The 13582-nt window shown below is 42.5% G+C and overlaps 1 protein-coding gene across 2 annotated transcripts in view; it reads left to right on the top strand.

The window, feature by feature from the left end:
- SMAP1 (small ArfGAP 1) overlaps positions 1-13582 on the top strand; it is a 104133-nt gene that overhangs the window by 89231 nt on the left and 1320 nt on the right. For both annotated transcript variants that reach the window (XM_075707521.1, XM_075707520.1), the window contains 2 exons: positions 11092-11260; positions 11903-12231. In XM_075707521.1, coding sequence (XP_075563636.1) covers positions 11092-11260; positions 11903-12231 — 498 coding nt within the window. The remainder of the gene's footprint in view (positions 1-11091; positions 11261-11902; positions 12232-13582) is intronic.

Here is a 13582-nt window from a genome sequence, read left to right as displayed (position 1 = left end):
ATGCAACATGCTTAGGTAGGGTTTTAGAGACTGAAACAACATTTCTTTTTAAACATAAAACTATAGATAGAGCAAGCTTTATACCAGGCCTTAATCCACCTGTAATTGGTGAGGGATATGAGCTATTATACATGCATTTAGGTTTGGATGTGTTAGCTAAGATTGCGAAGGAAAGTGTTGGTATAGATTTTCTTGGCTCTTGTTGAAGTCTCTGCTCAAAGTGCCAGAAGGAATAGTATCTGAGTGTTTGTCTGCTATTCTACTGTGTTATGTCAAAATTAATCTAGAGGAACCTACCTATAGAGGTAGATGTGAAAAGCAGTAATCCATTTCCACCTTTACTGAGCTTTTTAATGTATCCAGTTTGGGTGTAGATTGAGTAAATTCAAATCTAGAATCATGAAGTTTCCATTCAGCCCTGGAATAAATGGGCCAGTGGTAGTAACACATGTAACAGATAGGGTTGCCTTCTGTTTTTTTCCCCTTTCCTGCCTTTCTGAAGATCAAAGTGACGACTTCTGTATGTAGTTACTGCCTGTTCAGGAGAAAAGATTTTTGGGTTGTTACTAATGTTCACTAATCAGTCTTCTCTGAGACCTTTCAGAATTTCAGCTTTCTCTTGTTTCTGTTCTATGAGAAAGTGATGTGACCTGCTGGTTTAGCAGTGATTTAGCTGTAGAATACAGGAAATCCAAAAGAAGGCTAAATATTCAAGTGTGAGAAAAAGCAAAGTGAATGGTGATTCTTTGGACGGTGATAGTTGGTGATGGGTTAAATAATGGAGTGGCTGCTAAAGTATATTGAATTGTATGTATTAGCAGTTAAAGAAAATAGATAATTTAAAGTGTATTTCTGTGATAAAGATTGGTCACTAGACCTTTTGTGAGAGAAATGTTTTGATACCTGTAGTTTATCTCTTATTCTGCTAGTTTCTAGACCAAGTGTGGCACTTACTAAAAGGATTAAAAAGCAGTAGAAAGGATAATATTATTCTCAATACCTGGTGAGTATCACCTTGTTTGCATACTAGAAAGCATGAATATATTTACTTGCTGTTAACAAACCAGTCCAGATTTTTAGTGACATTTTGCTTTTTTCTGAGTGCCGTAGTCAGGAGAAGCAAACAGAACTTTTATTGAATACACTGTCCTTATGGCATCTTGCAAGATTTAATTCTTGGTTATCTTCCATTCTTAATTCTTTATCAAAGAAAATGTAATATAACCAGATGAGAGATGGGTAGGTGGCAGAAGATAGGTTTCCGATGCTGATTACATGAGTTGCTTGGTAAACTGGGACAAAGGGAATATTCTGTTTTGCTTTAGAATTAAGAAGACCCTGCAGGCCTTGCATTTCAGGATGTTGGTGTCTAGTCTGGGAACTGATGCCGGGCAGCAGTTGAGGGTGCCTCTCATTTGGCAGTGGTATGAGTATTTTGCAAGATCTTTCACCTTGTAATATGGATAAAAGTTGTTCGGGATTCAGAGAAGAAGCAGGAGAATATTGGAAACTGGAAATAGTGCTTCATAATGAGAGATTTTAAGGACTCAGTCTGTTTAATTTCTTGAAGTAAAAAATCAGTGTAATTATTTTGTGTGAGACTTCAAATGGGAAAGTGGGCATAAACTCAGTCCAACAGTTGTGTAACCCTAACATTCAGTTCCTACATTTGGATTTGGAAAATTTAGAGAAGAAATCCTTGGCCAATTCTTAAGTTGAGATGAGTAGCGCTTGTTTGAATATCTATTAAGACAATGAATTGAATTAAAATATGAAGTAGAAGGGATCAAATGTGGAATAGCCTGGCTTGCTTTCTTACTCGGAGATACGTACGTACCATGATGTTCTGCATAGTAGGTGCTTCTGAGATACCACAGTGGGATTTGTGAACATTGAAAGAGAAGGGAATTTAATGGTGCTCCTCAACCTGATTTGTAGAAGCAATGTATGACTGTTGATTTTTTCACAGGATTGCTTTTTTTTCCGAGCTTGACTGAAAGGCAGCATGTAGTACTAAATGCATATGTTTTTATGGCACTGTGGAGCACAAAAATGTCTGTTTGAATGTTTTGAGACTGAAACAATGTGATGTCTGCAAACCTTAGGATTTATGACTATAGATGTAGCTGAGACATGATTTTCAAATGAAAACAAAAGCATTTGTTTTTCCTTTTTCAGACATGACTTGAGCATTCAGGATTGTATGCGCTTTTACTCTGCTCTCAGATATGTCTTTATTACAGTTTTCAAAAACACTTAGAATATTTCTTCCTACTATTCTGCATAGTTGGATGCTAATAAAAGCTGTTGGATTTGTAAAGGGCTGGTAAAGAACAAATGTGAATGAGTAACCTTTTTTCTAGAATTTTGCCTATTAGCAAACTTAAGGGGGTTAAAGAAGGGTTAACCAGCTACTACTGTAAAGCTAGATAAAAGGCATATGCTATATATTTACCCACTATGCAGTATTCATGGACAGAAAAAAGGAAAAACAGACATTTTGTGCACTTAGTGGCACCTTTTCATGTGAACTAAGCATAGCTAAATTATAGCTATTAGAACAAAGTTTTTTGTTGCCAAACATTGTATAGGAACTGAACAAAGGTCTGTCGTTTTTAGCTATACTTAAACAATTTCCTAAATTGTTTTAGCCAGATGTTAATTTCAGACTTTGTATGGGTATGTCTTCCAGCAAAAGTGTCATCTTCATTCTTTGCTGAAGCTTGTAGGGAGGGGGAGAAGGGGAGAGCTGTGAGATATTAAGTCTGGAAGTATTAATTCACAGAAACATTTAACATAAGTCTTTGTCCAAGCAGGATACTAAAATCCAGTCAACTAAAACTTTTTTGGATTTTTTGTGTGTGTGTGCCTGATTTGAATTGAGAACTGAGAGTTGGTTCAGTGGCTACAAAAATATATTTTTTCTAGAGATGGTATATGTTCTTCATGTTTCATGTCTGACAAGCTTTCATGTAAAGCAGTAGTATGTTTTAGGTAACTAGATGTTCTTAAATACTCATTTTCTCCTGAGACCAGGTATGTGTACCTAGTATGGTTGCCATAGATGAGCAGACAAGCTTCAACTTGTTAACAAATTGTGCTGATGATGTGTTAAAGTCCTCATTTTTTATGGAAAAAATGAGTTATTTCAGAAGTTTGCTTTACTGTGAATGTTATTTAAGCAGGGTCTTACTGGAGAGCCATTTAGTCCTATTCTAATATGATCAGTTGAATTGTTTGTAGCTTCTGTTTATGTTTATTTTACCCCTCTCTAAATTTTGAGGTATCTGAAAGCTAAAGTTTAATACCTTCATCTGGGTCAGGGCAATCCCAAACATGGATACAGGCTGGGTGATGAAGGGATTGAGAGCAGCCCTGCAGAGAAGGACTTGGGGTACTGGTGGATGAAAAACTGAATACGAGCCAGCATGTGCACTCACAGTCCAGAAAGCCAACCACATCCTGGGCTGCATCAAAAGGAACATGGACAGCAGGTCGAGGGAGGTGATTCTGCCCCTCTATTCCGCTCTGGTGAGACCCCACCTGGAGTACTGTGCCCAGCTCTGGAGCCCTGTTGGAGCTGGTCCAGAGGAGGGCCACAAAAATGATCCGAGGGCTGGAGCACCTCTCCTACGAGGACAGGCTGAGAGAGTTGGGATTGTTCAGCCTGGAGAAGAGAAGGCTCCAGGGAGACCTTTTAGTGGTCTTCCAGTACTTCAAGGGGGCCTACAGGAGAGATGGGGAGGGACTCTTTATGAGCGAGTGTAGTGATAGGACGAGGGGTAATAGCTTTAAACTGAAAGAGGGTAGATTATGATTAGAAATAAGGAAGGAATTCCTCACTGTGAGGGTGGTGAGGCACTGGAACAGGTTGCCTAGGGAAGCTGTGGATGCTCCCTCCCTGGAAGTGTTCAAGGTCAGGTTGGATGGGGCTTTGAGCAACCTGGTCTAGTGAAGGTGTCCCTGCCCATGGCAGGGAGGTTGGACTAGATGATCTTTAAGGTCCCTTCCAACTACAAACCATTCTATGATTCTACAATTATCTTGTCTTTTGTGCTGGAAATGCCTTAGGTGGAACACAGTGGAAGAGTAGACATCATATTTCAAAACCAGAATGGACCAGCTGGATAGAGTCTAGAGGAAAGGAAAAAATATTTTCAGTGCTAGAGAAGGGAAATCTGAAGAAAGAGTTAGAAATGAGACTAAATGTCTTCAAGCCTAGGAAAGGTTGACTGCAAAGAAAAGGCTACGTTGTTTGCCGTGAGTGCTGGACATACAGCAGGACATAAATTTGAATTTTGAATCTTATTGTAAGGATAATTATACTCTTGTGTATCACCTGAGACAGTGATAGAAGTCTTCATCTGACTTTTTCAGGTATTGCTGGTAATTCCTTAAAGCAAGAGAACAGATGAGATTTCTTAGTGGTTTTCTTTGATTCTGTGAACTGAATATAGTTGAGTGCTCGTTTCCTTATCAGTTATTACCAGGAAATAACAGTTGATGGTTTTTAGTGGAGCTGTCTAGGTGCCTAAAAAAAAATATATGCAAAATCAAAACCAGGAAGAGTTGAGATAACCAGCAAGTCCACTGACACTGCAAAGATAAAAAGGATAAGAATTGTATACAGAATTTAAGACCTGAATAGTGTACTGCCTTACTTGCTTACCTAAGAAGAATGAGGTGGTAGGCTGTATTTTCCCTGCTTCCCTGGAATGCAGGTAGCTTTTCCAGTCAGGAGGGAGAGATTGAAAATGTTATGTGGGGCCATTACTTATCACCATATAAATGAGAAACAGGAGAGGCCTGGCTTTTCTACAGCCCATCCCTGCTTGCCTACAAGATACCAGCCAGTGCCAGAGACCTGCAGGTAGCAGGAAAGTGCAGGTGTGCCATTTTCTATTGTGCGGTCCTTAACTGCCCGTGTCCCACTGTCCACTTCTCTCCTTCATTTCCACTCCTGCCACCTCTCTTTCAATTTGCAGATGTTGAAGCAGCTGTCCTTGCTAGGGCAGAGGCTTCGAGCCAGCCAGAGCTTCAGATGGTGGATGCAGCCCTGCAAGTCACAGGCTGTGGGGAGTGTCCGGAGCCTCTCCCTGAGGCTGTGCAAGTTGGTCATCTTTTCTGCAGGAGGTGTGCTGTTCTTCAAGAGCTGTGTCACCAGGTGGACAAGTTTCAGCAGGAAGTGAGCAGGCTGTGCAGCATCAGAGAGGATGAGAGACAGACAGGATTTTCTCAGGGATACAGCAGCTTCAAGAGCCCCCAACTGCAGTGGAGACACACACAGAGTCTGCTTCTGGCAGAGCAGTAAGTGCAAACTCTGGGGAAGGCGAAGAGTGGAAGGTGGTAACTTCTGGCACCGAGAAAGTGGCTCCAGCTCCACCTGAAGAATTGCAAGTACAGAACTGGTTCACTGCCCTCAAAGCTGAAGAGGTGCTTCCAAGTGAAGCATCTGAGGCAATTGATGCTGAGCCATGCAAGGCCACCAGGATGAAGTGGCAAGTGATAGCAGTGGGCAGCTCCCTGCTGCGGGGGACAGAGGCACCCATCTGCTGACTTGAGCTGTTGTCTAGAGAAGTTTGCTGCCTGCCAGGGGCTTGGATCTGGAATATTGTGAAGGGAGTGCTGAAGCTTGTCCAGCCCTCTGGTACCCCTTGCTGTTGTTCCATGTGGGCACTGCCAAGGGCAGTCTTGAGGGAAGAGTTGGCTACAGAGCTCCAGGGGTGGTAGTGAGCCGTATAAGGGCCCGGGTCATGCGCTCCTCAAATGTGCCAGTGAAGGGAAAGAGTGTAAGGAGGAGCACTGATACTGTGTGTAAACAACTGGCTGCAGAGCTGGTGGTGGCAAGAGGGTTTTAGTTTCTCTGACTGTGGGACCCTGTTTGAGGATCAGCATCTGCTTGGGAGAAATGGGATCCACCTCACCAAGTGGGGCAACGGTATCTTTGCCAGCAGGATGGCTGACCTGGTAAGGAGGGCTTTAAACTAGGGGCAGTGAGGAAGTTACCAGCAGCCCTGTGAGGAAGTGATGGACAGGGTCGACAAGCAAACGGCCTGAAGTGACATGAAAGAAAGGGAACACAAAATCAAAGACAGAGGTTTTAACTGGTGTCATCTCAAACATTTGCATGTAAGCAAGGACGTGCCTATAAGGCACCATTACGGAAAAAGTCACCAGACAGACCCATTTGGGAAATCAGCATGCTAGGGCATCCCTACAGGCGCACTGAAGCGTCTGTACACTAATGCGTGCAGCATGGGGAATCAGCATGAGAAACTGGAGATCTGTGTGATTGTTGCAGGGTTATGATCTTGTTGGGATCACGGAGTCATGGTGGGATGGCTCCCATGACTGAAGTCCTGCAGCGGAGAGATACAGGCTCTTTAGGAAGGACAGGCTGGGAAGACAGGGAGGTGGAGTTGTCCTTGATGTAAGAGAACAGCTGGAATGCATGGAGCTCTGCCTGGGGGTGGATTATGAGCCAGCTGAGAGCTTATGGGTAAGGACTTAAGAGCAGACAGGTATGGGTGACGTTGTATTGGGTGTCTGCTATAGACTGCCTGACCAAGAAGAACAAGTGGGTGAAGCCTTCTGCAGACAGCTAGGAACAGCCTCACACTCGCAGGCCCTGGTCCTCGTGGGGGACTTCAGCAACCCCAGTATTTGCTGGAGGGACAACACAGCAGGACATAAGCAATCCAGGAGGTTCCTGGAGAGCATCAATGACAAGTTCCTGACCCAAATGATAGAGGAGCCAACGAGGAGGGGGTGCTCTGCTGGATCTCATGCTCACAAACAAGAAAGGGCTCACTGGGGATGTGAAGGTCGGTGGCAGTCTTGGCTGCAGTGACCATGAGATGAGATGGTGGAGTTGAGGATCCTGAGAGGAAGGAGCAGCACAAAAACCAAGATCACAAGCCCAGAGAGCAGACTTTGGCCTCTTCAGGGATCTGCTTGAAAGAGTCCCATGGGATAAGACCCTGGAGGGAAGAGAAGTCGAGGAAGGCTGGTTGATATTCAAGATCACCATCTGCAAGCTCAAGAGTCGTCCATCCTGATGAGTAGGAAGTCAGGCAACAGATGCCAGGAGGCCTGCATGGATGAACAAGGAGCTCCTGGCAAAACTCAAACACAAAAAGGAAGCATACAGAAGGTGGAAGCAGGGAGAGGTAACCTGTGGGGAATACAGAGATGCTGTCCAAGCACGCAGGGATGGGGTTAGGAAAGGCAAAGCCCAGCTGGAGTGGCAGCCAGCGAGGGATGTCAAAGGCAACAGAAGGACTTACAAGTACATAGGTGACAAAAGGAAGAGTAGGCAAAATGTGGGCTGTTGCTGAAAGGGGCAGTGGTCCTGGTGACAACAGGATATGTAAATGTAAAAGGCTGAGGTACTGAATGCCTTCTTTGCCTCAGTCTCTACTAGCAAGACCAGCATTCAGGAATCCCAGGCCCCAGAGACTAGGAGGAAAGGCTGGAGCAAGCAAGACGTACCCTTGGTGGACAAGGATCAGGTCAGGGAATGCTTAAGCAAGCTGGACATAGATCATGTCCCAGACGGGGTGCACCCATGAGTATGGAGGCAGCTGGCCGATGTCTTTATGAGGCTACTCTTGATAATCTTTGAATGATTGAGTGATTGGGAGAGGTGCCTGAGGACTGGAGGAAAGCAAATGTCACTCCTATGTTCAAGAAGGACCAGAAGGAGGACCCAGGGAACTACTGGCCAGTTAGCATCACCTTGATCCCTGGGGTGTTGTGTCCAGTTCTGGGGTCCCCAGTACAAGAGAGATGTGGACATCCTGGAGAGAGTCCAACAAAGGGCCACTAAGATGATTAAGGGACTGGAGCATCTCTCCTATGAGGAGAGGCTGAGGGAGCTGGCACTGTTCAGCCTGGAGGCTCAGGGGGATCTCATCAATGTATATAAATAACTGATGGGAGGGTGCAAAGAGGACAGAGCCAGGCTCTTTCCAGTGGTTCGCACTGACAGGACCACAGGCAATGCACAAAACCCACGTGGACTGCTACAACTGTCAGACCAACTTAAAACATTGAGGATGTCATGATCTTTAGTTACTGTTTTGCAGTCTTTTGGGAATTAAAAGCCAAAATGAAAATACTTATTTTTAGTCTCGTGCATTAATCTAAACTTCTTGTCAGCCACGTGCTATTCGTGTAGCCAGATGGCAAGTGTAAAGTGATGGATTCAGCTACCATATTTGTGGTCCTGATACATCTGACCAACCTTTCACGGTGAAAACTTCCTTTGGATAGGTATTACCTTTTACAGGTAATACATAAGCTGTTGATGACCAAAATTATTTATGTTTAAACATGAAGCATATTGGAGATGACTTCCAGTAGTTCTGAAAAATTCTGTTACACTAGCATCATGAAACCACTCAGCAGTATGTTCCCTAACTACCTGATGAGCGTTTAGTTTGCTGCAATGACCGTTTGACAGCACTACATGTAGCCTTTCTTAAAGGAGAAATGTTATATGTGTGCCAGGCGTGTTTTTACAGAGGTGTTGGGTAGCATGAGATTGTTAGAGATGTGAAAATCATGTCAATGTTGTTGGTTTTGTTTTAACTTGAATGCCACCTGCTGTTTTCTTGCCATGTATTTTGCATTACCTTCCATTTGTTTGGCTGATGAACACTTCAGGGAGTGCTTGTTCAGTGCTTTGACTCCTCTCAGAATCTCCCAAAACCAAACTGAATGAAGAGATGAACATTTACTCTCATGACATAAACATAACAGATGATCAGTCCTATAGGTCTTCATCTCTCCCTTCTCTTCTGTGCATGCATGTAGTGATTGGCTTTATTTCCTTAAAGCACCTATATTTTTTCATAGATCTATTTCATAGATCTGGAGACACTCCAAACTTTGGTTCATCCCAGATGAGAATAGCTTCTCTGATACTATTACTTATTTAAAAGCCACCACCAACAACAAACCCAGACATGTCTGCTCTTCTGCCTTCTAGAGAAAAGCAAACCCCTTCCTTCCTGCAGTGCAAGCAGCAGAGAGGAAGCCGCCTCTGTTAACTCACTTCCAGAGCTCACATGCACTTCTCCGATCTGCTGAGCATGGCCGCTGTACAGAGGCTGTGCGAGGCAGATGCCATGGTAGGAGGACCATGTCAATATGGAATAATTCAATAATGGGACCTCCTGGGTATATGCAGGTAAAACAAATACTGCTATTTAGGATGGGCTTTTACCTGAATGCATTATTAAATCCGACTCTGGTATTTTCAAAGATTGGTTATGCCACACTGACAAAGTCTTGTCTCAAATGCAGAGGGCTTTCTGCTACCCATTGAAAAAACTTCAATTTTGCTTTGCAATCAGAGATATTTGGCCGTAATAAGCAAGAGGCAGTAGCTTTTGTAATATGTATGTAAGGAAGTTGATAGTTTAAGTGCGCATTGGCCAGAGAGAAGGTGTCACAGGAGTTGAACAATTCCTGGTCTTGTTCTGTCCGCTTTCCCTTTGTAGTGCCATCACCCTACCTTTTGTTGCTTACTAAGGCCTACTGACCTTGGCCCAAATCGGCTGTTGTATAAATGCAGGGTTTTCAGTGGCCACTGACTTTCCCTTTCTTGTTCATTTTTTCTTCCCTTTCCACAGCAGTTTTGGAGATTTTTCACTATCGACCATGTGAATCTGCACTGCTCTCTCCTGATGGTTTCTGGCCAATTTAATTGGTACCAGAATTGTTTTGCAGGGTTTTTTTTCCCTCCAATTTATAAACACCGAGCTTTTTAGCTTTTCAAGAGCTTTTTTAGCACTTCAGGAGTCAGATGTGTTTTCTGAAGCTGCATAGTGAATATTTGTACTGTGGTGTTTGTACAAATGCTGTGTGACCATAGTGGACTTTTCAGGACCTAGTCAGCAGCCTGCCAGCAAAACCAGGAAAAGTTTGGAGGTTGTTGCTTTAATCAAGAATATCGGTGTGTTACTGTATCCGCGTATGTGGTGGTGGCTGCTTGTCTGTCTGATAAACTTTGGTATGCGATGACAGTAAACAGACGGGCCTGGCTGCAGATCCAGTCTGTTCGTGGTGGTAGTGCAAGGAGGATTTTCCTTCCGTGCAGGAAAGAGCTGAAATTCGCACCTGCTGTGGGGTTAGGCAGGGGTATGCTAAGCAGTTGGGGAACGTTTAGCTGGACTAAAGTAAGGCCATAATTTAGGTATGTGTTGCAACCCTGGCTCTTTTTCAATGCATGTACAGTTGATTTGCATTAAAAGTTCCCACTGGTAACAGGATGAGTTGTGTATTTTAAGAAATCTAACAAGAATGCAGTGTATTGGCTAGTCACCTAAGCAAGCTCCCATATGGAACTGTACACGTATGAGCAGCAAAGTAACAGCGCTGAAAGACACCTGGTTGTAATTTGTTTATAAAACATTTTGGTGCAAGAGCCATAAAAAGCCTGACAGCCTGCATGTATTTTAGTTTTTCTGTCCTAGAGTACAGTAAGTTTCAGATAATGATGCTTTCTCAATAAATGAAATGCACTTAAAGAACTCTAAGCCAATTATAAACAATGTATTTTAGAAATGTTATTACTTTAAATAGATCAACTGAAATTTTACTCTTGCCTTTTCTCCAACAACACTGTTCATTGTAGTTGTAGTAGTATATTCCAAAGTACTTAATCTTGTTTTAGCTCTTCTCTAATCTATTCTGCCTATGAGAGGATTAATGAGATGTGAATTGTAATCTCCTTATTGATTTTCTAATTATTTTTCATAATCTAACTACAGCTCATGATTTATGCTTCTCACTGATGAAAAATGCAGGAGCAACGGGAATGAACAATCTGTATGTGTATGCCCCGGAGCTGGTGGGGGTTTTAGTTTTGTGCATTTTGTAACCTCCGCCTGGTCTTCTTTCCATGTCGTGTGTACTGCTTTTTTTGTCTTTGGTCATACCACATCTTTGTAAATCCTCATTTACTTAATTTCTGTAAATGAACTGGGTTTTATTTGGTTCAGGAGTGAGGATGTGCAGTAAATATTTAACGTAGCATCTTTTGCTGGTTTCATTCAGTAGTCTGCCCTGACCTTTATTTCCCAGAGCACTTCCACTAAACCAGCAGCTGCCGCCTTGTCTGCAGCATCTGGGGATCTTGATCTCTTCACTGAGCAAACAACAAAATCCGAAGAGTCAGCAAAGAAACAACTCTCCAAAGACTCCATCTTATCACTGTATGGCACAGGAACCATGCAGCAGCAAAATGCTCCGGGTAAATAATTCTGTAAAGGTTTCTATGCGGTCCTGTTTTAAGCTTTACCTAGAATAGTTATCTCCTACTAGTATAAAACTAAGGTTGGGTACCCTGCTGCCTACAGTCAAATGAAGATTCTTATTTTTACCATTTACAAAAATGAGAAAATTACTGAAATTTAATACAGAAGTTAAAGAAAAAAATAGTATGCGATTTTAATTTATTTATAGCTGTTCAAATTACCAAGTGTACAATTTTCTGAAAGATTTGTGAATCCAGCCTCTGCCGTCTAATTCATCACTTAAGGTCCGAGTCTCCGCTGCGCCAACAGCGGGCTGCCAGGAGCAGTACAGAGCTGTCATATCTGGATTCTAGCTGTGTTTGTATGAAAACAAAGACCTCCAACACAGCGACTGAGAGATTCTGGTTCACTGCAGGGATTTGCCAAACTCTTTGTGGCAGTTAACCTCTGGTGGTGAGCCCCTTTCCTCTGAGAGTTTTTAAGCAATTTTTTACTTTCCCCAGAAACTAAATTAACAGCACTGACATAGAGCTGGACAAAGTTGTCCTTTAAAACTATTTTGGTGCACTTCTGACTTCTGGGGATGGGGGAGAAAATCACAAAACACTTCTGCTGAAATCTTCCCTTCTCTGGTACAGGTATGTTCATGGGGTCGTCTTCTATGCCATTTACCACACAACCATCAACTCATTTTCAAGGCTTTCCAGCCATGGGAGTTCCTGTGCCTGCAGCAACTGGGATGATGGGAAACATGATGGGACAATCGGTGCCAGTCATGGGACAGAGCACAGGCGTGATGGTAGGAATGGGAATGCCCAATGGATTTACTGGTACTACACAAACTGGTGTGATGGGACTTCCTCAAAATGTCGTTGGACCTCAAGGTGGAATGGTGGGACAGATGGTCACGCCACAAAATAAGTATGGATTGCAACAAAACCAACAAGCTCAATGGAACCTCTCTCAGGTAAAGACTTGCTATTCCCAGACAAGAGTGCTTTAGAAAAGATGCCGCTTTTCAGATACAAAACGTTTGGCTGTAGGAGGGAAGTTGCGGTATAGCCAAGTTACAGACTGCTGGACTATGAACTGCTCAGAGGCATGTGGAAAAAAAATCAGCAAATAACTCAATTAAAGATAACTAATATATAAGCAGAGAATAAATTTTGCCCAGGTAGACCAAACTCAGCTCTCTGCTTCTGTAGCTACTCTCATCCTGGCATCTGAACTAGCCAGGTAAAAAGCTAGCTTAGCTATAGTTGCAAAATACTGAAATGTAAACACAGCCTCAAAAGCAGAATTTAATTGCTTGAGAATAGCCATTAACAATTAATATTTTCACTTACAGGCTACAGGATAAATTTCAGTGGAATCTGCAGTGCTTTGCACTCCTAACGTTCTCCTACAGATAATTTGCTTAGGCTAATCTATTATTTATCTGTAGCATTTCCATGCTATTTTTTTAAATTTCTTAAACATGCTTAAAAGGTTCTCTAAAAGCGTTAGTGTACACTTAGCACTACGTTGTACATTATCCAATGAAACATCTTGAAATCAGATATTTGAGACATTATTGAGGGGGAACAAACTGATTCCCTTGGAGTTCAGTAGGGATGATAGCAACTATTGTTTGAATTGTAAGAACAATGTAACGATTCCATGCTGCTTACTCTAGTAATTCAGGAAGTGAACCTTAGTGACTTATTTAGGTTGGATTATATTAATTTTTACTGTTCTGCTCAGTCCCGTGGTGTGAACATTTATGAAGGTAAGCGGCATTTCTTACATGGATAAAACAGCCCCTATTTGAAAATACAGGCTGTCATTCTGCTTTGAAAAGTAATTTTTAAAAGGTGAGAATTTCAAAATGTCAAACCAAAAAAATCTGTGGATTTACTGCTAAGTCTTTTTCTAGGTATCTAACTTTAAAAAGACCCATATCGGCTTTGAAACTAAAATCGTGCTTCTTCTCAAATATGTATTAAAAGTTGGCTCACAGGACAAGCTCTTCGCATGTTTCCGTACTCCTTGCACATCAGACGTTACCAGCGTGCCGACACTCCACAGTTTGTAGGGGAACTGTGATCTCATCTCTGCCTCCAGTTGAAAGGGGAGAGCTTGCTTTACTTGCAGAATAACACACTTTATATAGCCTACTTCTCAAGAATTCTACTCCAGAGATTAACTACTAGGCAAAGCATGTTTTCATCAGCTTTTTTAAAATTTCCAAGTTCAGTGATGGGTTGGTTTTGCGGGTACACATGTGAAAGCGCACAGTACTGAATTTTACCCTGAAATATTAGTTTGCAGTTTACTTG

Source organism: Pelecanus crispus, chromosome 3 (genome assembly GCF_030463565.1).
Source record: "Pelecanus crispus isolate bPelCri1 chromosome 3, bPelCri1.pri, whole genome shotgun sequence".
Classification (NCBI taxonomy): Eukaryota; Metazoa; Chordata; class Aves; order Pelecaniformes; family Pelecanidae; genus Pelecanus; species Pelecanus crispus.
The sequence above is the reverse complement of the archived record's forward strand: the minus strand, read 5'-3'. Positions and strand labels throughout refer to the sequence as shown.